Source organism: Mesoplodon mirus (assembly GCF_964341445.2).
Source record: "Mesoplodon mirus genome assembly, chromosome: 19".
Lineage (NCBI taxonomy): Eukaryota > Metazoa > Chordata > Mammalia > Artiodactyla > Ziphiidae > Mesoplodon > Mesoplodon mirus.
The window spans coordinates 65,268,212-65,294,024 of NC_138995.1; the positions used below are offsets into that span (position 1 = coordinate 65,268,212).

Consider the following 25,813-nt stretch of genomic DNA (forward strand, 5'->3'; position numbering starts at 1 on the left):
CACACTCTGCTCATGAGATGCCTCCCCAGCCTCTGCTCCACACCAGTAATCTGAAGGCAGAGAAATGCAGGCGACATGTATGTAGGCTTTGTCGGGAGAGGGCAGCCCCTTCACAGATGTGTGTCTGACACATTCAGGAATGAGTCTGTAGACCGAGTCGGGGTAGGGTAGAGCCAGTGGTGCAGGACTGGGCCCAGGAAGGCCACAGAAAGCAAGGGCCCATCACCTGTGAGAACATGGGTGAGGTTCAGGCTGGGAGGAGAAGCAGAGATTCCAGCTCATTCCTCAGCTTTCATCAGGAGACGAGAGAAAGAGGACACAGAGCCATGTGCACGAGCTCAGGAAAGCCCAGGGCACCTGGTGCTCTCAGTCTCCATGAAGATACACACACATGTCATGACACATGGACTGTAGGCTAACCTGGGACAGCCCTGCAAAAGGAGGAAAGGCGGGGAATGGAGCAGAAATGGAGATCAGAGCAGTGAGGCTGTCCGTCGTCAGGGCCTAGGTACAAAAGACAAATGGCAAGTAGGTGGTCTGTCCTCAATGAAGAAGGAAGGTGGGGGTCGGGTGGGGCTACTGGCTCCAGCAACAAGCTCCAGTGGACACAGGGGAAGTACCCAGTATAATGTGAGCCCACCACAATGTCACCTCTGCCCCCAGCTCCCACTCACCAGAGCCAGGCCTCCTCCCAGCCTCTCTTGCTGTGGCTGCAGACATGGGCACCCAGGGTCCTTTGCCCTGTTCCTGTGGTTGGGCAACCACACAGGACGTGGAATATGCAAGTCCTGGCAGAAAGAGCGGGTAAGGGGGTGGCCTAGCTCAGGGCAGCCTATCCAGTGGCAGACCAAAGGGAGCTCGTGTCATCTTTGCAACTGGGAAGAAAACCCAGTGTTACAAAATCAGCTCCTGAGGAGCGGCTCCCAGGAACAGCTCAGTGGTCTCCACAAGCAGTGACCACGTCGGTGTCTGCAGTCCACAGCACAGCCAGGCACAGAGGTGCCACTGATCCAGACAAATGTAGGCAGCCGGATTGAGACTCCGAAGACTGAGCCCTTCCCCAGAAGGCTTCGGAATCAGGTGTTGGGGCTCCTCAGAGAAAGGAGCAGGCAAACACGAAGCAGGTGGTCCAGGGGAGGAAGGAGCGCCCACGCTCAGCTGCGGGGAGAGAGAGCTGCTTCTGGGAGAAAAGGAAAGACGGAGCCTAGGAGGCTGGGAGGGCCTTACCCAGTGAGGCCACAAGTGCCAAGTTCTCCAGCGTCACATCACAGTACAGGTGCCTCTGAGCCTCGTCAAGGAGCCCCCACCCCTCCTGAGAGAAGTACACGGCAATGTCCTCAAAGGTCCCCCAGCCCTGCCATGATGAGGACAATTAAGTCAGCTAGACCAAAGGGTGGTAGAAAAACGAACAGCAGTGCACAGATGAGCCCATACGGACCTAGCTCTTTCCCCCTGCATCACACCGCCTCTGTGGTGGGCAGGCTCCGACCCCTCAACCGTTCTCCCCAAACACTCCCCCCAGATGCAGGGTCACGGGTGCCGCTGTCTCCTCATGTCCCATCGGTCACTGTCCTTCAAAGACAGATGCCATCTAAACCCTTAGCCTGGCATGTAGGGCCCCACTTCCTCCTGCTAGGTAATTCCCCTGGGTCCCCAGATCCTGCCGCCCAGAAACACCAAACCGGAGGCCCCCTTTCTCCCAAAGGGCCCCCAGTACCAGATTCCAGTCCACTGACTCATCTCCTCTGCATGCACACATCAGGCTTTGTATTGCATGTCTCCAGACCCCACACCATTCCCTGGCACACAGTGGGCATCTCCCAGCCATCCCACATGCCACATTGCAAATGGTGTCCAGAGCCTGGCTACTTGGTGAGGTCAACCAGTACCCCTTCCTGACCCAGACTTCAAAGAATTCCAACTGCCAGGGGTGGCACCCAGAGTTTCCTTCATTGTTTCTGAAACTGTGCCTCTTCCTACCTTTGACTCTCAGCCACCAAGGCCAGACACGGGTCTCTGGCATGTCCTGGCCTCTGACTGTCTGCCGCTGTCGCCTCCCCAGCCACTGTATCCTTCTCTCCTAATGTATACTCAAAGCCCAGGCCCACCACCTCCCACCCCAGGCCTGCGACGCTCCCAGTTGCCTGCCTGCCACTGAGCTAACCTGCCATCCTAACTGAAACTCACAGGCCCCACAGAGGGGGCCAAGAAAGGCCGGTGAGCCATAGAGAGGTGAGTAGCCACTAGCCCCGGTCCTGCTGGCATCTACCTCCACCTACAATGTGCCGCAGCCTCCACCCCAGCGACCGGAGGCCCCTTCTGGACCCTCCTCTCCCACACACCCCTTCCTTTGTGGCTGCTCCTCCCTTCACCTGAATTTGTGACACCCACCACCCCTGTCCAGGTACCCGAAGAACCAGCCAGTCCTCAGCTGCCCGCATGGGGCATCCATCACCACACCCTAAAGACGCTCCGTCCTAAATCCGCACCCGAGTTCCACCTCACTTCACAGGCTGGCTACCGCCAACTGGATGTCTCCAAGTGGAAGCCCTCAGCGTAACTTAGACCTGCACTCAGAAGTCTCCGGGACATCTCAGTCTCCACGTGGTCAAAATCCACCTCCTGATCTTCCCTGAAACCACTCCACCCACCAACTTCCCCATCTCAGCCGAAGCACTGAGGCCAAAAACCCACGGGGACATCCCCACATCCTTGTTCTCTCTCTCTCTCTCTCTCTCTCTCTCTCTCTCTCTCTCTCTCTCTCTCTCTCAATCTCTCTCTCTCTCTCTCTCTCTCCTCTCTCTCTCTCTCTCTCTCTCTCCCACACACACACCTAAAATCAGGCTGGCTTAACTTACAAGACAGATCCAAGCTCCAACCACTTCTCCCAACTCCAGTCACCGCTCTGGCCAAGCCACTGCTATATTAAGGTAGCATCCTTGTGTGCCTCCTTTTCTCTTCCCTCACTGTCACTCTCCTGTCTGTTTTCCACTCTGCAGCCCGAGGAAGCCTGTGAACACCTGAGTCAGATCACCTCCCTCTTCTGCTCCAAACCTCCCGTGGCTCCCGCCACCCTCAGGTGACAGGCCAAGCTCTTGTCCACCAGGCACCAGGGAGACCTTCAGTTCCCTGAACACTGCCAACTGAGCTTCACCGCCAAGCATGTGCACATCCTGGTCCCTGTGCCTGAAACTGCTTTGCACGCCTTGTCCCGCTGGATTCCAGAATGAGAACTTTTCCACAAAAAACCTGGCCAGGACTCGGCACCTTGGGCTTTCAGTGACCCCAGGGTCCCAGTAGTGAAGATGGAGCGGCAGAGTCCGGGAGCAACCCCTCCCCTCTGTCGGGGGTCCCGGGCCACATGGGTAGGGGTCCGAGTGAGTGGGGGCTGTGGGGACCCTCCACTCACCCGCAGCGGGTCCCTCAGCGCCGCCGCCATCAGACCCAGGCGGGCCCTGCCGCTCCCTACACCCCCAGCCCCAGGCCGGGGGCCTCCCACCGCCCGTTGCTCGCGGGGCCTCTGTCCCCACGGTGTAAACGCCGCCTCCAGGGACCGTGGGGACGCAGAACACCACGTTACAGGACACTGCGGCTCGTACGGAGCCCGGAGGCCGGTCCCATCCTCCTCACTGTCCACCTCGGCCGGGTCCCGAGGAGGCGCCTGGAAAGCGGCCACGACCCAACACTCGGGTCCCCAAGGGCAATGGAAAACGACCTGTCAAGAGCAGAAAAATGCCCCAAGTGGCGACGCCGGAAGTTCCGCCCCCGCCGACCGAGCAGCAGGAAACAGCCCTTGTTCTGGGCTGTGATTGGTCCAGAACCCGCCGCCCCCGATGCCTTGTGGTCAATGTAGTTTCAGTCCTGCATTTCCATCCCACCCCCACATCCCCACCCCCGAGAGCGGCGCCCACACATTCTCCGTTCTCCATGGCAAGGCCAAACTACCTTTAGAGGGGCGCTGGGAAATGGAGAGCTGAGAAAAAAGACTGGCAGGGGCGTGTCTTTGCTTCCTCTTAAAGGGGCCGCTCCCAGGTTTCCTCCCGCAGAGAGAGTTATCCAGCAAGTGACCCGTGTCCTGGGCCTCGGACAACCAGCCGTGAGGAGGCCCCTGGGGAACCACGTGTTGCCTTTGAGAGTGTCAAGTGAAAATACTATCTTCCTCATGGAGACTTTGTTTAGTAACCTTAAATGTCTCTCTAATCCAGTGGTCCCCAAACTGTGGTCCCTGAATCAGCATCACGGGGGAACTGGCTAGAAATGCAAATTCTTGTCCCCGCCCCCAACAGGGATGAGCCTGACAAGCCCTTATGGAGATTCTGATGCTCTAAATTCAAAGAATCAGGTCTAATTCAAAGTCCTGTGACAAAATTTGGAAAATACCACAACTTTCCTCATGAGAGGTGACATGAAAAGTGCTTAGCACAGGGCCAGGCACGCGGTGCTACATGTATGAGAGAGCTAGCGTTGTGATTGTCCTTACTGTCACGAGCATCATCATCCCAAGGCTCTTACATGCACTGCCAGGGAGGGCAAGTGAGAGATGCCTGTCTACAGAATGCTTATTGACACTGTCGCTGGAAGTAATCAATAAACAATCTCTACTAGGGATAGAAGACAGTTTTATTTGAGCCAAACTGAGGACTATAGCCCAGAAGACAGCCTCTCAGATAACTCTGAGGAACTGCTTCACTGAAGCATGGCACATTTGTTCTTGTCAGAACAAAGAACATCAGACAGGTCAAGGATGCATTCCTTCAAGGTTTAAAAAAAAAAAAAAACAAAAAACAGGTCAGCATGCACACAGTCAATATGGCCTTGAGAAGAAGCTAGTCTTATTATTGAAGGAATACCAGCATTGGCATCCCAGGAAGGGAGGCATTTAAACTTTATTTATTTATTTATTTTCGGTACGCGGGCCTCTCACTGCTGTGGCCTCTCCCGTTGCGGAGCACAGGCTCCGGACGTGCAGGCTCAGCGGCCATGGCTCATGGGCCCAGCCGCTCTGTGGCATGTGGGATCTTCCCAGACCGGGGCACGAACCCGTGTCCCCTGCATCGGCAGGCGGACTCCCAACCACTGCGCCACCAGGGAAGGCCCCTAAACTTTATTTTTAACATGGACATTCTTTACTTCTGGTCAATGCACCCTTTTCTTTAATGATTACAGCAGATGTACCATGTGTTTTTGATAGGCCACAAACAGGCTGTTTTAGTTAGCATAAAAAAGTCAAATCATGTATAAGCCAGAATGACTTCCCCATCCCTCAATAGGTGAATATAAAATGCACTCATTCTTTTTTTTTTGCCAGCTCTTATTATTTTTATTCATTCTTGACTTAACGAGTAGCCAGGTAGGCAATGTTTAAATTTTTTTTTTTTAAAGTATGCTCATGGTAGGCAGACTAATGCCTTCTCCTCCCCTCAAGATGTCCAGGACCTAATCTCCGGAGCATGTAAATATGTTATGTTACAGGGCAAGGGGGAATTAAAATGAAAGATGGAATTACGGTTGATAATCAGCTGACCTTGAAATGTGGAGATCATTCTGGATTATCTGAGGTTGGGAGGGTGAGATGAAACAATGTAATCACAAGGGTCCTTAAAAGTGGAAGAGGGATGCGGTGGAGATGGAGAGAGATTGAGTAAGGGTGATGCAATGTGAGAAAGAAGTTGCCGTTGCTGGCTTTGAAGACAGAAAGAGCCACAAGCCAAGGAATGCTGGCAGACTGTGGAGTCTGGAAGAGGCAAGGGAACCCATTCTTCCCCAGGGTCCCCAGAAGCAACCCAGCCCTGCTGATGCCTTGATTTTTTTTTAATATTTAAATATTTATTTATTTGGCTGCACCGGGTCTTAGTTGCGGCACACAGTATTTTCGTTGCTACGCGCGGGATCTTTAGTTGTGGCATGTGAACTCTTAGTTGTGGCATGTGGGATTTAGTTCCCTGACCAGGGGTCGAACCCGGGCCCCCTGCATTGGGAGTGCAGGGTCTTAGCCACTGGACCACCAAGGAAGTCCCGATTCCTTGATTTTAGAGTAGCTGACACAAGTGTCAGACTTATGACATCCAGAAATTTTTAATAATTTGTGTTATGTTTCTCTGCTTTCAAGGGCTCACGTGATTATGCTGGACTCACCCAGACAATCCTGGATATTCTTCCCATCTCAAGATCCTTAACTTAATCCATAAAGTGGGCCATGTCAGGTAACATATTAACAGGTTCTGAGGATTAGGATGTGGGCATCTTTGGAGGACCATGATTCTGCTTACCATATTGAACTCACATGGCTATTAGATATTTTAAAACAGGTGCTGGGGCTTGCCTGGCAGTCCAGTGGTTAAGACTCTGCGCTTCCACTGCAGGGCACACGGGTTTGATCCCTGGTCAGGGAAGTAAGATCCTGCATACCGTACAGCGCGGCCAAAACAATAAAATAAAGCAGGTGCCAAAATTATAAAAGCAGAAGTTTTGACAAAGAAATCTGAAGCTCTAGCTCCTCCAGGGAACACACACGACAGAAGATCCCAACACCGAGTTTAATTTCCGGCTTCCCTTCTCTGCACTAGGTTGGGCCAGCCATGCCTCTGACCTGACACTGGACAGCCGTGAAGGTCATGTTTGCTAAAGTCACTGGGAACCCAGCCTGGGCAACAGAAGCCTCCCTGGGTTTTGGCTGGAGGGGTGACAACTCTCAAGAACATGGCTTAGAAGACTGCAGAATACAGGACAACTTTTATCTGCTCAGAAAGTGACCTCGGCCATTGTAGATACGAGTTTGGCCCCTGCAGGTCTCAAAGACGGTGCCTTGCCTACTGGGCTCTGGCCTCCCCCATTCCCCGTTACCTATGCCTCATCATTCCCATCTACATAGAGTTCTGACCTGCCCCTGTCAGCCTGTAGTGGTGAGCCTGACTACAGGGATCTGGTTTTTCTGGCCGGGCACAGAAAGATGGCTTCATCTTCAGCTGGTGGCCACCCTGAGACGTGCCTGGGATGAGGGACCTGCTTCCTTATTCTCTCAGACCACTGTACCCCTGAGATCATCTACTTCCGCCTCAGGTAAGCTCTGTGCACACAGGTAACTCTGAACTCCTGGCCACAGTTATTTCCCTGGAGGACTTGAAGCAGCAAAGACCCCTTGGACCCCAGGAAGACAGAGTGCCACCCGCTGCCCTCCCAGCCCATCCTCAGACGCAGGTGGACATTGCTGTCGCCTCCGAGAATCTGACCCCTGTGCAGGCTGGCAGTGACCCATGTCTGTTCTCTGCCTCCAGGGCCATAGCCCTAGCTCAGAGGTGATGTAACCAACACGGCTTTATTGCCACACAGTCCGGAGCAGTCGGAGGTGAGGTGAGGAGGTGCCCCCGGGACGTTACAGGTGCCCAGGGCAGACCTAACCTGTCCATGACGCAGAGCAGCTTCCCTGAGCTGCCAGCAGACACTTTGTGGGGCCTTTGGTCAGAGCGGGTCAGTTCCTGGCTACCACGCAATTAGAGCCCCCGGGGCTTCTCCCCACTGGGGAGGGGCTCTGCATGGAGCCCCACCTTCAGCTGCTTCTGGTGTTAGCAGGGGCTTGGGCTGAACCGGGAGCCTCTGCGCCGTGTCCCTAGGTACACGGCTTCCTCAGGTACTGCAGCCAGGTGTCTTTGAAGATGGGTGCACAGGTGTCACTGGGGTGGGCTTTCCGGCTTTCAGGGGCTGCCTGGTGGTCCTGGCCTGTGATACTAACCCCACTGGTACAGACACACTCTGCCCAGACAGCACCCCTCCTCCCCTCCGGGCCTGATGGTGGCCCTGGGGGGTTGGGACTTCTTCACAAGTGTGGTCTTGTGACACACCCAGGAATAATTCCATGGACACCTTTGTGGGGGGCATTATTCTGCTGACCAGGAAGGGGAGGCTGAATTAAAGGGTCTGACCGCAAGAGTGGGAAAAGGGAATGTGTCAGATGTGGAGGCCCAAGATGGGCCCAGCCACCTCCACCTTCACCCAGCCCCCCATCCCTTCTCCACATGGAAGCCAAAGGGAATTCTTGTCAAATCAGATCAGGTCACTTCTCTATCACACATCTCCCCAGATCCCACCCCTCACCCCCCCAGGATAAAGGCCTAGCATGAATCCTTCTCCCCTAAGGCTTTTCTGGTCCCACCAGAAGTAAAGAACTTCAGGTTTCCTGAATGCCCGCCTGCAGGCTTGCCTCCAAGCCTTGGCACATGCTGGTCCCTCTGAAACAGGAGGGAAGTGGGCAGGGCACAACCTTTAAAAGAATGACACACATAGGACATGACAAAGACTGCTTAGAACCAACTAGGTCCAAGATGGCAGAAGACTCAACTTCCAGTGGACCTTGAGACTCATTTTATGCTTGCTGTGATACATTAGCGAAATGGCACACTCACCAGTGCCATGACAGTTCTGAGGCCAACCATAAAAGGTCAAAAAGTGGGTGGCGGCCCAATTCCTGGAAGTCTCCACCCCTTCCCCTGAAATACTTGAAATAGCCCTCCCTCTCATTAGTCTATTAAATTACCCAGCCCATAAAAACTAACCACCCCATATTTCGGGACCTCTCACCTTCTGAGATGGCCCACACTCTGTGGAGTGTGTTTCTCCCAAGGCTGTTCTCACCTTTTGAGACAGACTGCATTCTATCTATGGAATATGTATCTGTCTCAATAAATCCATTTCTTACCTATCACTTTGTATCTCACTGAATTCTTTCTGCGATGAGACACAAAGGACCTGAGCTTCATTAAGTCCTGAGACCAGATGTGTCATCTCAGTTAAAATACGGGGGGGTTGGGGCTTCCCTGGTGGCGCATTGGTTAAGAATCCGTCTGCCAATGCAGGGAACACGAGTCCGAGCCCTGGTCCGGGAAGATCGCACATGCCGCGGAGCAACTAAGCCCGTGCACCACAACTACTGAGCCTCCGCTCTAGAGCCCGTGAGCCACAACTACTGAGCCCACGCGCCTAGAGCCCACACTCCCCAACAAGAGAAGCCACCGCAATGAGAAGCCCGCGCACCACAACGAAGAGTAGCCCCACTCACCGCAACTAGAGAAAGCCCGCGCCCAGCAACAAAGACCCAACACAGCCAAAAATAAATAAATACAAGAAATAAATTTTTAAAAAAATACTGGGAGTTTGGACTTCCCTGGCAGTCCAGTGGTTAAGATTCCACGTTTTCACTACAGCGGGTGTGGCTCTGATCCCAGGTTGGGGAACTGGGATCCCCATGCCGGGCGGCACGGCCGGAAAAAGAGACCATGGGTTCAAGTCCCAATCTGGGTTTAGGCTGGGTTCTAGTCTCGGCACGTGGGTTCGAGGTGAACCTCACGTGGGACTTCAACATTCTTATTTTTAAAAAATTATTTATTTATTTGTCTGCGCCGGCCCTTAGTCATTGCTGCATGCAGGATCTTCGTTGCGGCATGCGGGATCTTGAGTTACGGCATGTGGGCTCTTAGCTGCAGCATGTGGGACCTAGTTCCCTGACCAGGGATGAACCCAGGCACCCTGAATCGGGAGGGCGGAGTCTTAACCACTGGACCACCAGGGAGGGACTCAAACATTCTTTGTTTACTGGAATGGCAAGAAACATTCCCTACCCACAAATACATTAGATTTTCTTCATTTATTTCAAAGTGAGCAAAATTTACACACAAATACTCCAAAATTGATGTTATCTCTTGCATTACAAGGATTTACAAAGAGTAGTGATACTGCAGACAGAGCTGATATAGATGTTATAACAATCACTTATAACTTACCTAGGGAGGTAAGCAGGGAGGGAGACAGAGTGAATGAATTCGACGCAGATTGGTTCCATATTAACTTACAATAGCCCTGTGCGGTGGGTACCACTACTGTCCCATTTTGTGTATGAGCACTAAGAACACTGAAAAAAAAAAGACCCTCAGAGTGAAACAACAAAGAGAAAACCTTTTACTCTCTGCCAGCAGTAGTCAGTCTGCATTGAGACCTCCCTTCCGTTTGATTTTATGTGTCGTACCCATGTAGGTTGCCCTCTCCCCCCAAAATAAAGGAACAGGGAATCAACACCATGACGTGCGGGGCAAGGCAAGACCTAGCCGACCTAGGGACAAGTGCGTCTGGGAAAGTACTTTTTGCGCGGCCCAGTTGAGCCAAGAAAACAGATGGTGGAGGAAGTCTCAGAATGATTTCAGACGCTAGAAAAACTTAGGCTAGGGCCTTGCGACTTGGCGTGGGGGCTGTTCCCAACCATAACGGGACGCTGACCCGCGGGGGTCACACCCAGCCCTGGTGCGAGGCCCCAGGAGGCGGGGATGGGATGGGACCCCCGTCGTGCTCCGTCCTCGGTGCTGCGCTGGGCGCTGGGCGCAGTGGGGTGGGGGAGGGGGCCTCCCGGGGCCTCAGCAATTCAGCGTTCACCCGCAGCGCTGACGGCCCCGCCAGCACCCCACCCCACGCTCAGCCCGAAGCCTGGCGCTGCTGCAGACTCCACTTCCCAGCGGCCCCGGCGGCGGCGCTTGGCCGTTGCCGTGGAGACCAGGCGCGCTCCGCCTACCGCGCCGGCAGCCAGAAGGCTCTGCGCGTGCGTCCGCAGCGCGCCACGGGCCAATGAGGGCTCGCGAGATTGGACTTCCGGCGTCCGGGACTGTCACTTGGCTGCCGGCGTCGGGCCACGCCGGTGACGGCCGGAGAGCGCCGCGTCGGGGCCGGTTTTGCGGAAGGGTCTGGAGACCCGAGGTGCGGGCAGGGAGGACGTGCGGGCGGAGATCCGAGGCACGGGCAGCCGAGTCCAGGGGCCCACGGCCAGTCCCCGGCCTCAGTTTCCCGGGGTGCGGCGTGGGCGCCCCCCGAGCCACGTGCTCTCCGGCCTCCACACCGTTCCGACGCGGCGCCCTTGACGGACTGGGAGAGAGGCCCGGAGCCTGAGCGCCCGCACCGTTCTGCAGGTTCCGATGGCGGCGGCGCAGACAGACCCGGCGCAGGTGAGTAGCGGGAACCCCAGGCCCCCACCCACCCGGATGCCTCCTTCATGGACCCGAGCCCCGATCGAGGGAGGCACTTTACCTGGACGTGTTGTCTTCCCCTCGCGCTTCGTCCTAGGCCCTGCTGTCCCGGCCGGTTGGGAGTGCACGCGTGGGATCCCCACTTCTGGCAGCTAAGGGGGTGAGGTGTGGAAGGAAGTTCCAAGGGGAGGGTTCCCCGTCTGCAAAAGCTGGGAGGGAAGCCTGAGTGTAGGCGCTTCCGGAACTGAGCTGCTCGGCGGGGAGAAGATATGTATGTCTGAAAGGGCAGGCCGAGGAGTTAAGACTATCCCGAGGGCACCGGGAGACTGGACATGCTTTAAGTTAACGGTTTTTAAGGGAATTCCACCTATTGTTGAGTGGAGAACAGAAGCAGAGGGGCGTGGCGGTGTGCAGGGAGGAGGTTACTGCCACAGTCCGGGCAGTGCAGGTGCGAAAAGCCGTTGGATTCTGGATAGATCTGCTGATGCATCAAGTGCGGGGTGTGCGGGAGTGTCCTGCGTGAAGGGCCAGTCTAAGGTTTTCCGCCGGAGCACGCAAAAGAACGGAGCTGCCTAGCACTTTCACAGGTCCTCCCCCAGGCAGTGGGGCCAGGATTTGGTAGCTGGTGCTGAAATTGAAAACCCTTGATTGTATCCTTGCCCTGGGACTGTGCCAGTGGCAACTGTCACTCAATGGGACAGAGAAAAACAGAACGGAGCTGCTGTAGACAAAATAAGGAATTTGAAGGGAAAGTCGATTTCAGGGGAAATTGGGAAGTCTGTGCTGTCTCAGAGTGGAGGTGTCACATGGACCTGGAATTGTAGGTGTCCAAGGACAGAGTCCTGATGTTCTGAGTGAGGGAGAGCCTGGGAATCAAACTTAGGAAGAGGGCATCTCACAGACTCAGCCAGGGATAGGCATGGGCAGTTAGGGCTCTAGGGAGGTGAGGAATGGCTGGCAGTCCCTGGGGCTCTCAGGGGAAGTCTGGCAGGTGGCTGAGGGAAGGGAAGGTGGCAGCCAAGTGAGGAGGAGATAGAGGGGGCCTGGCTATGGAGGGAGGAGGGACATGGCTTCTTGTGTGCCCGCCGGATCCTTGGGGCCACCCCTGTGGCAACTGGAGGGGATCAGCCAGTCCTTCAGGTTCAAAAAGCAGCTTTGAAACGTCAGGCACGTTCAGCAGGAGAGGGCATCCCTATAGGGATGGGCATGTCCTGGGGGCTCTGCAGAGGGGACTTGTACAGTTACTTATGCAAGAGCGATGAGGGCACCTTCGGGGAGGCTCGGCTTGTGCAAAGGCTGGAGAGTGAGTGGACACCAGGGGCTGACCTTGGTGTGGCAGCCAGCAGAAGGCCAGGGGCTTCCTCTGGCTGCCTTGTGTAGAGTGGCCAGGTGGGGTTAAAGAGGCATCTACGGCCTAGATGGGGAAGGTGGTGGGGAGGGATCCAGACAGGTGAGGGAAGTCCCATCTGCAGAGCCTTGGGGGCGGAGGGTGAGCATCTGAGGGGCATGAGCGGAGGTAGCCTTTGGGGCAGGGAGCTGGGTCTTGGTTCACACAGCTATAGCTTAGATCATGTCCATCTTCCAACTCTCTTAGGGCCTGATGGCCTTTGAAGACGTGGCTGTGTACTTCTCCCGGGAGGAGTGGGGGCTCCTGGATGCAGCGCAGAGGGCTCTGTACCGCCGTGTGATGCTGGAGAACTTCACCCTCCTGGCCTCGCTGGGTAAGCCCTGGGTCCTCCATGGGGAGCTCATTTGTTGCCAGGCTAGGCTGCCAGCACTAACCTCTTACCAGCCGGCGGCCTGTGAGCAGCCACATGTCCTCTGGCTGAATGTCCCTGTTAGCTGTGGTGCCTCTGTGCTCAGTCCCCTTCTGGTGCTGCCAACACGGTTCTCCTCACAGGAACCATCGAGCTGCTCCGAGAGCCCTGCCCTGTGATGTGACCTCGGGTATCCTTGGTTGCACAGATGATGCCGTCCGTGGCCCACGAAGCCCCGACTCCTGCCATCTGCCGGGGGTGACCCCTCACTTGCTTGTCTTCTCTCACAGGACTCTCTGTCTCCCGACCCCGCGTGGTCGTCCAGCTTGAGTGTGACGAGGAGCCCTGGGTTCTCAGTGGGACGGACGTGACCCTGGCCAGCAACGCCCAGAGGAGGCCGAGCCCCGGTGAGTGGGGGCTCAGGGGTAGGAGCTTGGGGCCAACCTACGGCCAAGCTTCTGTCCACCTTCCCTCCTGGACACTCTGCTCTCCAGCTTCCCACCCGACCGACTCCTTCCACCATCAGCCTCTTCTGGAGGCTCCGGCTTCGGCTGCCCTTGAAGGGGGCTCCGAGGGCCACCCCCAGGCCGTGGCGAGACCTGCTCAGAATCCCACCCTCAGCCGGTCTGTGTGGCCTCAGACCCTGCCCGGCTTCCCTCACCACCTCATCTGTGGGGCCGTGTGTTCACGTGTTCATCGCTGAGCACTTGCAGAGCCAGTCCCACTCGCGGCACTGGGGACACAGCCTTGCCCAGGTCGCTCCTGGTCCTGCCTTTGTGGGGTTGACCCTGCTGGGGGAGAGGCGGTCAGAGGCCGTCGGTGTAAGGGGCAAAGCCACCCGGGGAGCGCCCTGGGGACGGGCTCCGTGCAGGAAGGTGGTCTGGCCCCTGCTCCTCTCCCCAGCCTCCACGCCCGGTCCCGCGGGCCCCCTTGCCTACCCACGCGGCCTGTCGGGATGACCCAGGCGTCCACCGTTTCTGCTCCTTCAGGCTCCCCTCATCTGGCAGAGGACAGAGATGTTTCTGGAGAAGCAGCATTGCCAGGGGCCTTCCGGGACGGCCCCCCTCTGGCCCCGACTAGGGGTCTCCCCAGCGCTGGTGCCTCTGAGCGTGGGAAAAGCCTGGAGGGTCGGCGCGGCGTGTCCCCCTCTCGGGAGAGGAAACCCACAGGGGTGTCTGTGATCTACTGGGAAAGCGGCGAGGCCAGCGTCAGCCTGCGGCTGACCTCTTCTCTGCGGGCCCCACCCGGGGAGAAGGCCCTCGCTGACCACCCTGCGCCAGGCAAGCAGCCGAGGGCTTCGGAGCGGCAGAAGCTGTACGCACGCGAGGCCCCGGGGAGAGCCTTCCCGGGCGCCCCAGAGGCTCAGGGGGACCGAGGAATGGGTGAGGCTTGGCGCGAGCCTCAGAGACTGCTCGCTGTCCCAGAGCCCCCGAGCTGGGCCGAACTGGGCGAGGCCCTGCACGCTGGCCCGGGCCTCCTCTCTGGGGAGAAGCCCTTCGAGTGCCGGGCGTGCAGCAAGGTGTTTGTGAAGAGCTCGGACCTGCTGAAGCACCTGCGCACCCACACCGGGGAGCGGCCGTACGAGTGCGCGCAGTGCGGCAAGGCCTTCAGCCAGACGTCGCACCTGACGCAGCACCAGCGCATCCACAGCGGAGAGACGCCCTACACCTGCCCGGCCTGCGGCCAGGCCTTCCGGCACAGCTCGTCGCTGGTGCGGCACCAGCGCATCCACACGGCCGAGAAGGCCTTCCGCTGTGCCGAGTGCGGCAAGGCCTTCAGCCACCGCTCCAACCTCAGCCAGCACCGCAAGATCCACGCCGGGGGCCGGCCCTACGCGTGCACGCGCTGCGGCCGCAGCTTCTGCCGCAACTCGCACCTGATCCAGCACGAGCGCACGCACACGGGCGAGAAGCCGTTCGCCTGCGCGCTCTGCGGGGCCGCCTTCAGCCAGGGCTCGTCGCTCTTCAAGCACCGGCGCGTGCACACCGGCGAGAAGCCCTTCGCCTGCGCGCAGTGCGGCCGCGCCTTCAGCCACAGCTCCAACCTCAGGCAGCACCGGCTGCTGCACACGGGAGAGCGGCCTTTCCGTTGCTCGGACTGCGGCAAGGCCTTCGCCAAGGGCGCCGTGCTGCTCAGCCACCGACGCATCCACACGGGCGAGAAGCCCTTCGTGTGCGCGCAGTGCGGCCGCGCCTTCCGCGAGCGCCCGGCCCTCTTCCACCACCAGAGGCTCCACACCGGTGAGAAGCCAGCGCGGCGGCCCCGGGCCAGCCCGCTCCCCCAGGCCAGGCCTCCTCCCGGGGCACCGTCTGAAGGCGCACTGGGGAGGGAAGCCGGGCCCACTGCCGCCTCGGGCCCGGCCACGGTTCCGAAGACGGCTGAGCCTTGAGGTCGCAGCCCCGACCTTCCCCGGCCTGTTGTGAGTCGCTTCCGTGGGTGCGGGCCCCGCCCTCTGCAGAGCCACGCTGTGGAGAAGCTCTGCGCGGGCACTGCCATGCCCCCCGCACGTGGTGACAAGATTTGCCCCCCGTCAGCCACAGCTCCTCCAGCCCCGAGCCGTCACGCTGCGCAAAGGTCGGGGGGAGGCCAGCATGGTGCTGCCGGTTCGCCCATATTTTGACTGTGCGCGCGAACGGCAGGTGCTTGGGCGGGGCGGAGGTGGTCCTGAGAACTTTCTGAGGTTTACACCCAACCTGCCGGGTCTGTGTGGAACCTCCCCACCCCCACCCCCAGCGTATTTCCCTAGCCCTCAGTTCATCCAGGGCTTCCTGGGAACAGGCCCAGAAGACAGGAAGTCATGGGGGAGGCAGGTACTGGCTTCGGACAAGTGGCTGGGCTCTGAGCCTCAGCTCCCTCCTCTAGGGAAGAGGAAAGATTCAGCCCTGCAGAGGTTACCTGCAGCACCCTGACAGGCAGCATCTTGGTAAGGGCCAATACGTGCCGACTGCCAGCCCCCGTTCTGAGCGCTGCACAGTTTCTCCTGACAGCTCTGTGAGGTGGCTGCTGTGGCTAGTATCCCCACTTCTCAGATGAGGAGACTGAGGCACAGAGAGGGGACGTGAGTTGCACAACAGCAGGGCCACTGGCCCAGCATCCAGAGAGCTCACCGCTTTACCCCCACACTTAGCCTGCCAGCTCTGAGGGCCGGGTGAAGCCTGCCTGGCTTCCTGCTCATGGCAGACCCTCAGGAGGTGGAGGAGGGTGGAGGCGGGAAGTCCCCGGGTGAAGGACGGAGGTTGAGCGTGATGGTTCCCCAGCTGTGCTGGGGCACTCAGAGTGTGGTCCAAGCCTCAGCTTCGGCCGCGTCCTGTCGTTACCAAAGTCAGCGATACAGGAGCCTTTCCATCCCCACTGCCTTGACTGGAGGTGACCATAACAACAGGCGCAGAGAAGACAAGGTGGGGCTGCTTGGTTCTCTGGGGTCCAGTGGCCACGTGCCTGCCATTACCTAAGGCTGTGTGTGGCGCCCTCCCAAGATCCCCTCCCCAGTGTGACATAACCCACAGGGTGGGGACACTGAGGCAGACAAGTTGGGTGGGGGCCTGGTTGGCTTCTTGTGGCCTTCAACAGACCAGCCCCATCTCCACCTTGGGCCTCACCCGCAGGGAAGTTAATGGTGTTTTTACTGGGGGTAAAAAAAGACTAGAACTTACAGCTTGGAATGGATGGACGTCGTAAATTCTTGCACGGCACTGTGTAGGTCCACAGCCTCAGCCTCCAGGTCATGGTTCAGAAGGTTTTAACAATACAGAGTCCAGAGAGACTCTCTAATAAAGGTTTCTTCTTAAAAACACGTGAGTGGTAGCAGCCTGAAACCGGTTTCATCCCAGCACGATGCAAACGTGTCATCACACAGCTGCAGGGACTTGGCTTCGACCCTGGTCCCTTTGAGAGGCCGCAGGGTAGAGGTGCAGCCTGTCCGCGGCCACTGAAGGTCTGTGTCCCCTTGGCAGCCAGGAGACGTGGACAGGGTGAGGCTGCCCCAAGCAGCAGCTCTGTTGGGACATGAGCCTTTGTGGATCCAGGCCTTGGAATCTGAGGCAGGGGGCACACGTGGAGACCCGAAAGGTTGACCCTAACCCACTGGGTGCCCCAGTTCAATCACCTCAAAGACCTCGCAGGTATCTGCCATTGCCAAAGAACAGAGACATGACACCCCCAACTCTCCACCTGCCAGCACGGTTCCACCCCTGAAACCTCACAAGTTCCTGCAAGGAAAGGAGACATGGGGGTAGGGAGAAGTCACATGGGGCCGGGCTCCCCAAGACTCCTCAAGGGCAGGTCCTCTGAGCCATTGTCCACCCCTCTTGGGGCCCATCCTCTCTCTGACCTGGTCCATGCCCTGGCCTCGCCCTATTTCATCTTCCCCCAGGCTGGCCCCCATGAGGGATTCTTGAGCAGCTCACTTCAGGGTCAGTGTGGATGGCTATGAGCTGCAGACAAACCCCACAGAGCTTACAGAAGGCTATTATTGTAGGGAGCCCATGGGAGTCGGGAGCAAAGCAATGAACATCAAGTGGATGCCCAGAGAGTCACTTGCAACCTTTTTTTGCCTCTTGGACAGAAGCTGGGCCTGGTGCTCTATCCTGTCTCCCCAGCAGCCTCCTCCTGCTGCACTGAGCCTCTCCTGCCTGTGTGCTTGGCCCCTACTATCCCTCCTTCCCTCCACCCTCCTCGAGTCCACCCTCCCAGCACCAGGGGTGGTCAGACGCTCCAGCCCTGTTCCTGTGGGAACAGCAACCATGAGCACCCACCTTCCCCCATGTCTTGGCCCCTAAGTTGTCCTCCCCCAAACCTTTTTGATCATGTTGGGCCACGTCCTGCCAGGCTGACCCTTCCACTCAACCGTGAACAGGTCATGACTGTAAAAAGTATCCGTGGGCTTTCTGGGTCAAGATGATGGACTGAACACATGCATCTCACTTGGTCCAGAAGCCCACTGAAACCACAGAGAGCACTTAAAGCAAACCCTTGAGAATTCCCTGGTGGTCCAGTGGTTAGGACTCTGTGCTTCCACTGCAGGGGGCTCGGGTTCGATCCCTGGTTGGGGAGCTAGGATTCCGCAAGCGGCACGGCCAATAAGTAAATAAATTAAATTAACTATAACACAAACCCACAAATATGAGGATGGTAGAAGAGGAGGCAACGGCATTCTGAAGCTAGAAGTGGCTGGGGCTGGGAGAGCTGTCACTGATTTGGGGAAAGCCAAATACTGAGTTGGCACTGGCGGAAGTGGAAGGAGATCCCATCAGGCTTACGCTGCAGAATTCCAGAAGGCTTGAAAACCAGCAGCCCCCCGGAAGGGGAGACCCAAAACAAAGATGACTGAAGTGGGAGCTCCTGGAGAAGCTGTTAGAGCTCCAGCTCTTCCCACAGGGTAGATGGTGGAAGAGTCCTTTCTGGGGAATCTGAACAGTCCCAGAGAAAAAATCAAATCCCTGGTAGCCAGGGATTCCTAGGTATTAGAAGAAACCAGAACAGGCAGGCAGATGCACCTTAGGATAGAATAAATAAGTCATGGTTTAGCCATTTGATGTGTGGAAGCAAAACACCCTGACCCACAGTCAGATTTTAAAAACAATAACATCGTCTACTGATATAAAATAAAAATAAAGGTCACCCTTACTAGTTCTGGTCCCCAAAGTAAATAAAAGGCTGAACACGTCCCATAATTCTGGACAAAAACCTCCAGCCCTCACTTTGCAGTACTGATCTAGCTGAAGGCATGTCTGAGACTCTGAGGGTAAAAATCATAGAACAGTTTCTTCATCAGGAGATGGATGCCTGCTGTCCCCGCATATCTGCAGGGCGCTCAGCAGTGGTCGAATGAAGGACCCCAGCACCATCCTCGCTGGAGAAATCCCCGGGGATGGAGGAGAAAGCCCATGGGTTAGGCCAGCCTTCCCGGTAGGTCCCTGCATCCTCCTAGGACCATCGGGAGGCGAGTCTCGGCGAAACAACACTCCCCCAGGCCGCGACTTCCGGTCTCCGGGGAGGGTAGGGCAACTCTCGGGCCGCTGTCTTGGAAACAGCTGGAGCAGGTTGGTTATGCTCCAGGGGTTACCAAGGCGTCCGCCGGGCGACCAGAAAGAAGCCTCAGGTAGGTCGCTGGGGGAGGAGCCTAGGCTGAGCGCCAACCCTGATTGACCGAAAGGTCACGCTCCTCCCCATCCATCACCTCCTGCCAATAGACGCCGGGCCTGTTATGCACATGCGCAGGATTCGAAGGTACCGTCCGTCTCCGCCGTTGGTGAGTCCTAGGGTGCGATACAAAGGAAGAGCGGCTGCCGGGGAGGGGAGGGAGTCCCCCAAACCCTGCGACTCTTCAGATTCCTCTCGGAGGGATGGGGCGCCTCTCAGTCGTGAGAGGCCTCCGAAAATGATCATCTACTGGCGGAGGCCGCGCCTGTCCCTGTTTGCTGAGGCTCATGGGAAATGTAGTCCGAAGGGAGGGGGCGCTGCCTTCGGAGCAGACGTGTGATTGGCCAGGGCGGTGTCGCCAGGGCAACGCGCGAGGGGCTGACCGCTGGGTCCGGGGAGAGGCGCGCGGGACCGCGTGGGCCCACTTACCCGAAGTGGCCTCGGGTGGCCGAGGTGAGCGCCGGCCGGCTGGGTGGGCGTGGCCTTTCCACTATCTCCCGACGTGCCCCACCTCCGAGCCTTCTCCCGGGCCCCTCCTCCCTTCCGGAGCCCCGTTCCTCTCCTTCGGGAAGACCTGCCCCACTTTCCTCTGTGGAAGGCGGACTCCAGGAGTCAGGCCTAGTCCAGCCTGTCGGACAGGCCCCCCCGCCGCCAAAGTGGGCGTGTTTCACTCCAGACCCTCTGCAGGGCCGGGACACAGTTGCCCGTCCACCGCTCCACACAACTCGTGATTCCGTTTTGCTTTGCTTCTGCATTTCACACGCACGGTCCATACCGTGTGAGTCATGGCTCTCCGCGGTCAGCGAGCACGGCGTCTCGGGGTCCACATAAGCCCTTGCCTCGAGCCATGGCGCAAGCCAGCCCCTCAGGGTGCCCCACTTGGGTCAGCGTGTCCTGGAGATGGTGGGGACAGGCAGCCTGGCCCCAGTTCTCACCCTGGATCACGGCCCCACCGCCTCCCTGGCTACCCCCTCTCTCCGCCGCGGGGGCACCTGCCGGGGCTCCTCAGCCTGACCCTGGAAGCCTGTGCTAACTCCTCTTGCCTGCGCTCCAGCATCATCTCCCGACAGACAGTTTCCTGCAGTTTCCTGGAAGCTCCACTGGCAACTTGCCTCCAAGTGTCGGTTCCTTCTGCTCTCAGTTCCAGCTCCTGTGACCCCTCCCTCCATGAAGCTTTCCCCAATTCAGCCGCAAGCTTCCCCACACCAGGGTCCTCTCTGTCACAGCCTCAGCCCCCTGGGCTGGGCCTCTCTGCACAGTGCCTTACCCTGGCTGTGGCCTTGTGGCTGGCACGCTGACCCCTCCTTTCCTGCAGGTCCCCCTTGGTGGCTCCAGAAGACTCCTGGCACAATGCCATCCCCACTGGGCCCCCCGAGTCTGTCCTCTGTGGACCCCGAGGCCACCCTGGAGGATCCTGAGGCAGCACGCCAGCGCTTCCGGAGCTTCCGCTATGAGGAGGCGGCCGGTCCCCGCGAGGCGCTGGCCCGGCTGCGGGAGCTGTGCCGCCAGTGGCTGCGGCCCGAGGTGCACTCCAAGGAGCAGATGCTGGAGCTGTTGGTGCTGGAGCAGTTCCTGGGCGCGCTGCCCCCCGAGATCCAGGCCTGGGTGCGGGGACAGCAGCCAGGCAGCCCTGAGGAGGCCACTGTCCTGGTCGAGGGCCTGCAGCATGACCCTGGGCAGCTGCTGGGCTGGGTGAGTGTGGTGGTGTTGGCTTCTTGGAGGGACAGAGTGAGACTAGTGCCCCGGTGACCTGCGTCTCCCCCTCAGATTACAGCACGCGTCCTGAAGCAAGCGGTGCTCCCAGCCACACAGAAAACAGAGGAGTCTGTGGGGAGCTCCAACCCTTCAGGGACAGTGGAGCCCCTAAGGGCAGCCTCTGGGGAGGGGTCCAAGGATGCCCAGTTGGAGGGGAACGCCCAGCTCAGCTGCAGCGTGAAGGAGGAGCCTGATGGCTACGGGCAGGAGACAGGTGAGAGCGGGGGTGCGCGAGGGCTGAGGCCTCCTTGAGAGAGTGCGAACGTCCCCAGCTAGGGCGGGGAACCCAGGTGAGGTTGTGCTGGAGCTGGGGGCTCCTGGAGGGAGTGTGGGTGTCCCCACCTGGGAGCGGGACCCGCAGGGACTGCGGACTGCAGAGCGGGGTCCCCAGGAGGCTGGAGGGAAGGGCTGGCTGCCCGCCTGCTTGCTGTGTGCCTGGCACACACAGAGGACTCCTCCCTGCTGCCGAGGAGGGCCCAGGCTGCGACGCCAACGCCGGCTCCTCGCCTGCTCTGGCTCACGTGGGAGCCCCTGACCCCTGTCTGCCTTGCTTCCTAGCACCGTCCAGCCCCCCACATGCAGCCCAGTCCCATGAGGGGCCCGCTGAACCACAGGAACCGACCTCCGTGCCCTTGCAGCCACCCAGGATTCAGGTGAGCAGCCCCTGGTGGCGGGTGCAGGCCCACAGTGGGAGGAGAGTGTCCTGCCCGTTGGCCAGGCTCCTTGGCCAGCACTTCTTACGCTCTTTGCTCCCCCAAAGTGGAGTCGGTATCAGGGCACCCCCTGCAGGTCCTGGGGGGCAGGGGGACAGACCAGTGCTTGGAAAGGATTTTGGCCTCAGGTAACTGGGATTCTGGTTTAGAGTGATTGGAACTGGCAGGGGTTGGCTTCCCACTTACAGAGAAGCCAGTCAGGGGGTTGACAGCTCCCAGCAGTCCTGAGCTGGCACCTGGGAAGGGGACAGGATGACCAGGAAAGCCTGAGTGCCACCCAGAGTCTGGCCTCCCCTGCACACCTGAGATCAGAGTGGAGACACTCTTCCCAGGAAGTGCCCGCAACTCCCCCTCTGCCCGGGCTTTTCTCCAAGGCCAACCAGCCCTCCGCTGCGACCAGCTGGGCATGGAAGCCCCTGCCGCCCAGAGGGCTTGGTTCCTGAGTGTGGGCGGCAGGGCTCTTGTCCTCTCCCAGCGACCCTTCCTAATCGACTCCACACTGAGAAGTCGCCCAGGACCCAGCCGCAGCCTGAAGGCCATGGTTGCTTCAACCCCCGGCACCCAGGAGCCAGCCCAGCCATGTCCTGAGTGGGAGGCTGTGCCTGGCCCTCTGCGGCACCTGCCTCCCTGCAGCCCGGTCCCCGCAGCCAGGGATGCTGAGGCCCGTGGCACTTCCCCCAGGAGGATCTCTATTGCTCTTGAAACCAGAGGCCTGGGAGAGGTGCCTGGGGTCCCTGCATCCCCCTGGCCTTCTGCTCTCGGTGCAGCACACACTGTTCAAGGCCCATCCTGGATGGGTCCTCAGGTTCCATCTGTGCGGCCAGAACACGGCGTGGGGCAGCTGAGGGGGGACTGGTGCATCCCCCAGGTGAGCCAGAAGGCAGCTCCCTTCCTGGCCCTGCATCCCCAGCACTCACAGGTTCCCATCTCAGCTTCCTCTTTAGCCCCACCCCCAGGCAGGTGAGGGTGGTTTACCTGCTGCTCCCCAGGTGATTAACAAGGCTGGGCCCATGGGGTGGGCCGGGTGGGGTGCGGGGTAGACGGGCCTTCTGTGGATGATGGGCCGCGTCCCTGCAGGAGGAGTGGGGGCTCCTGGACCCGTCACAGAAGGAGGTGTACTGGGACGCGATGCTGCAGAAGTATGGCACGGTGGTCTCCCTGGGTGAGGACCCCTCTCCTCCGGGTCCTTGCGCGCACCTTGCCTCCCGGCGTTTCCCAAGCCGCACCCTGGCCACCCGCCGGGGCCCCCACCCCTGTCCCTCATTTGTGCGAACCCCTCACGCCCCCGTGCCAGGGCTGGCGCCTGATGGGCCCCCGACCCCAGCAGGGTTGCCGTGCCCCCTGCCGGAGGCGCGCACTGAGCCGGAGCCGGAGACGCTGAGCACCGGATCCGAGGGAGCGAGAAGCCTCCTCCCGGGTGAGTGGCCTCCCGCTCCCCGGTGGCGACAGGGGCGGGGGGCGGGGAGCCCAGGCCGCCCCGCGCCTGGGGGGCTGCGGGCGGAGTCACCAGGCGACCTGGCTCTGCCACCTCTGCCCCCCCACCAGGAGGAGAGAGCGAGAGCTCCCGAAAGGGCCAGCCCGGCTGCCCGGAGGCCCCGCCGCCCGCGCGGAGCAAGCCCTACACGTGCGCGCAGTGCGGCCGCACCTTCGACTGGAAGTCGGTGTTCGTCATCCACCGCCGCGCGCACGCGGGCGGCCTGGGCGCCGAGAAGCAGACGGTGGGGCCGCCCCGGCGCGCGCTCCCGGGCCCGCGCAGCTACGCCTGCGAGGAGTGCGGCCGCAGCTTCAGCTGGAAGTCGCAGCTGGTCATCCACCGCAAGGGCCACGCCGGCCAGCGGCGCCACTTCTGCGGCGACTGCGGCCACAGCTTCGACTGGAAGTCCCAGCTGGTCATCCACCGCAAGAGCCACCGGCCCGAGGCCCCGTGAGCGCTGGAGGGGCAGCCTCGCCAGGGCCCCGTGCCCAGCCCGCCCCTGCTACTCCACTCCGCCGCAGCCTGGAGAACTGGAGGCCGCCCAGGGCAGAAGTCAGAGTCCCAGGAGGGTCCCCCATCCCCGCTCAGTCTCCCCCCCAAAGCCGCGGCTCCCTCCTCTCCTGTCTCGCCCACCCCACCTTTCAGAGAGAGAGGTCTGGGCTCCAGTGCACCGACGCACCAGACCCGTGGCGGCCAGGTGACTTCCAAACCCCTTCCTGTGACATGGTGCAGGCCGGTGCAGAAAGCCCAGGAGAGCACAGCCTGCTTCTGTTTGCAGGCAGGTGGAAGGCTAAAGTCTGTCCACTGTGCGTTTTAGATTTTTAACAAATTCCAGTTTTATCCTGGAGAAGCTTCTGCGTAAGAATCCTGATCTCTGGTCTCTGCTGGTCAGATCAGCAGCCCCTGCCCGGCAGCTGGAGCCTCAGAGCTGCCCGCCCACGAGCAGGGTCGGTGTCCGGCTTACCCGTTCCTCGGCCACACACGTCACTCCCTGGCCTTGTGGTCCTTCCAGCTGCCAAGTCCCAGCCTGAACGGACATTAAGGGAACTTCTTTCCAAGTATGGATGGACAAGCATGGCGTCTGAGAACAGATGTCACTTAGGCCATGCATGCTGGCGGGTCAGTGAGTCCCACAGCAGGAGGACGGAGGATCCGCTGCCTGCTGCCCATGGCGGTCCGTCTGCGGGCGTTCAGGACTTCGGCCAGTATCCTGTAGTACTTTCCTACTGTTGCTCTTACGAACTCGGTGGCTTGAAACAACACAAAACGTACTCTCTTAGGACTCTGACTTGGGTCTCGCTGGGCCCAATCAAGGTGTCAGCATGGCTGGTTCCTCCTGAAGGCTCTAAGGGGGGAATCCACTTCAAGGCTTTTTCTAGCTTGTAGAGGCCGCCGCGTTCCTCGGTGGTGGCCCCTTCCTCCATCTTCAAAGCCAGCAGTGGATGGTTAAGTCTTATGCTGCCTCCCCCTTGTGAGGACCCTCAGGGTTACATCTACGGCTCCCCTGGTAACCCGTGATGATCTCCCCATCTCAGGGTCACATCTCACCCATGCCCTACCTACACACCTGATCTCATCTGCAAAATCCCTTCTGCATGTGAGACAACATTCACAGGTTCCAGGGATTAGGACATGGATGTCTTTGGGAACTGTTACTCCACACCCTTCTCTGTCACCTTTCTGCTCTGAAAACAAGGGACAGTTTTGTGGGAAGTGGTTTCAGGGAAACAGGTGCACCCACAGAAGGAGGCCTCTGCAGCCTCAGGCTCATGCAGGGGTGGCAGGTGGGTGTTGAGTGTGGCTGTGACCATGGTTACTAGCAGAGGTGGGGTGGACACCTGGGCTGCCTGGGGGGGACCTTGCTGCAGCCTGAAACTGGGAGGGAGAGGCCTCCATCTGGAGGACCCGTCTCCTCCATCCCCAGTCTTCTGAGGACCTTAGACCTGTCGGCCACACTCAGGCCTGGGGAAGCAGAGCCAGGCTGGAGGTGGAACTGGGCACTGGTGATCCTGTTACCGAGTCCAAGCTTGTACTGCTGGCCGCACCACAGGCCAATAACTTGAGAGCCGAGTTGTTGAGGCGAGGAGTAGTGACTTTATCCAGAAAGCCAGCAGACTCGGGACTTCCCTGGTGGCGCAGTGGTAAGAATCCGCCTGCCAACCTAGGGGACACGGGTTCGATCCCTGGTCTGGGAAGATCCCACATACCGCGGAGCAACAAAGCCCGTGCGACACAACTACAGAGCCTGCGCTCTAGAGCCCGAGAGCCACAACTACTGAGCCTGCGTACCTAGAGCCTGTGCTCTGCAACAAGAGAAGCCACCGCAATGAGAAGCCCACCGCAGCTGGAGAGAAAGCCCACGTGCAGCAACGAAGACCCAACGCAGCCAAAAGTTAATTAATTAAAAAAGAAAGTGCTTTAAAAAAAAAAAAGAAAGCCAGCAGACCAAGAAGGTGGTGCACTCGTGCCCCAAAGAACCATCTTGCCTGAGTTAAAATTCAGGTTTCTTTCATACTGAAAGGGGAGGGAGTAAAGTCAAATATTTCCTGGCTCAGATCAGCCCCGGGAGGGGATCTGTTCATTTCTTCTCCTTGCAGTCATTCACAGGGGGCCTGGTCAGGAGGTTTCCTGGGAGCTGAACAAAGGTGTTTTAGCTTAATGCCCATTATACCTGGGAGGCCGGGCTCGCAGAAATGGGCCATTGTGTATATTGAAGCTTATAGGCAACACCCCTCCAGGGACTCACTTGTAACAGAATACACAGGTGCTTCCCTGTTACAATCTGGTTGGCAAGCAGGAAGCTTCATCCGTGCCGGGGACGCGGCGGAAGAGAACAGAGCAGGGCCCGAACGCTCAGGCCAGGCCGAGGGACAAACGTCAGGACCGCCAGCTGCTGAGGGAGAGCGGTGAGCAATCTTCTAATGCAATTTTCCGTATTTAAAAGTAGTTTATGTTCACTTAGAGAAATATGAA

At 58.8% G+C, this 25,813-nt stretch overlaps 3 protein-coding genes across 8 annotated transcripts; 2 read left to right on the forward strand and 1 right to left on the reverse strand.

Annotated features, from left to right (window-relative positions):
* Window positions 1-4,054, reverse strand: LOC309794728 (uncharacterized protein). Its single transcript, XM_082606626.1, has 4 exons — window positions 3,410-4,054; window positions 675-788; window positions 421-504; window positions 1-226 (listed from the first exon to the last, which is right to left on the reverse strand). The coding sequence occupies exons 1-4, from the start codon at window positions 3,437-3,439 to the stop codon at window positions 134-136; spliced, it is 321 nt and encodes a 106-aa protein (XP_082462752.1). The 5' UTR covers window positions 3,440-4,054; the 3' UTR covers window positions 1-133.
* A 6,590-nt stretch (window positions 4,055-10,644) lies between these two features.
* Window positions 10,645-17,490, forward strand: ZNF324 (zinc finger protein 324). Of its 3 annotated transcripts, XM_082606609.1 has the most exons (5): window positions 10,645-10,979; window positions 11,358-11,820; window positions 12,595-12,721; window positions 13,048-13,164; window positions 13,747-17,490. In XM_082606609.1, the coding sequence occupies exons 3-5, from the start codon at window positions 12,601-12,603 to the stop codon at window positions 15,144-15,146; spliced, it is 1,638 nt and encodes a 545-aa protein (XP_082462735.1). In that variant the 5' UTR covers window positions 10,645-10,979; window positions 11,358-11,820; window positions 12,595-12,600; the 3' UTR covers window positions 15,147-17,490. The 3 variants fall into 3 exon arrangements, with proteins under 3 accessions (XP_082462735.1, XP_082462734.1, XP_082462736.1); XM_082606608.1 differs by lacking the exon at window positions 11,358-11,820; XM_082606610.1 differs by lacking the exons at window positions 10,645-10,979; window positions 11,358-11,820 and adding an exon at window positions 11,028-11,160.
* ZNF446 (zinc finger protein 446) lies at window positions 17,490-25,241 on the forward strand. Of its 4 annotated transcripts, none has more exons than XM_082606606.1 (7): window positions 17,490-19,351; window positions 20,214-20,590; window positions 20,666-20,867; window positions 21,212-21,306; window positions 22,444-22,528; window positions 22,691-22,783; window positions 22,912-23,381. In XM_082606606.1, the coding sequence occupies exons 1-7, from the start codon at window positions 19,186-19,188 to the stop codon at window positions 23,292-23,294; spliced, it is 1,401 nt and encodes a 466-aa protein (XP_082462732.1). In that variant the 5' UTR covers window positions 17,490-19,185; the 3' UTR covers window positions 23,295-23,381. The 4 variants fall into 4 exon arrangements, with proteins under 4 accessions (XP_082462732.1, XP_082462733.1, XP_082462730.1 ...); XM_082606607.1 differs by having other exon boundaries at window positions 22,694-22,783; XM_082606604.1 differs by having other exon boundaries at window positions 22,694-25,241.
* Window positions 25,242-25,813: the final 572 nt, after the last annotated feature.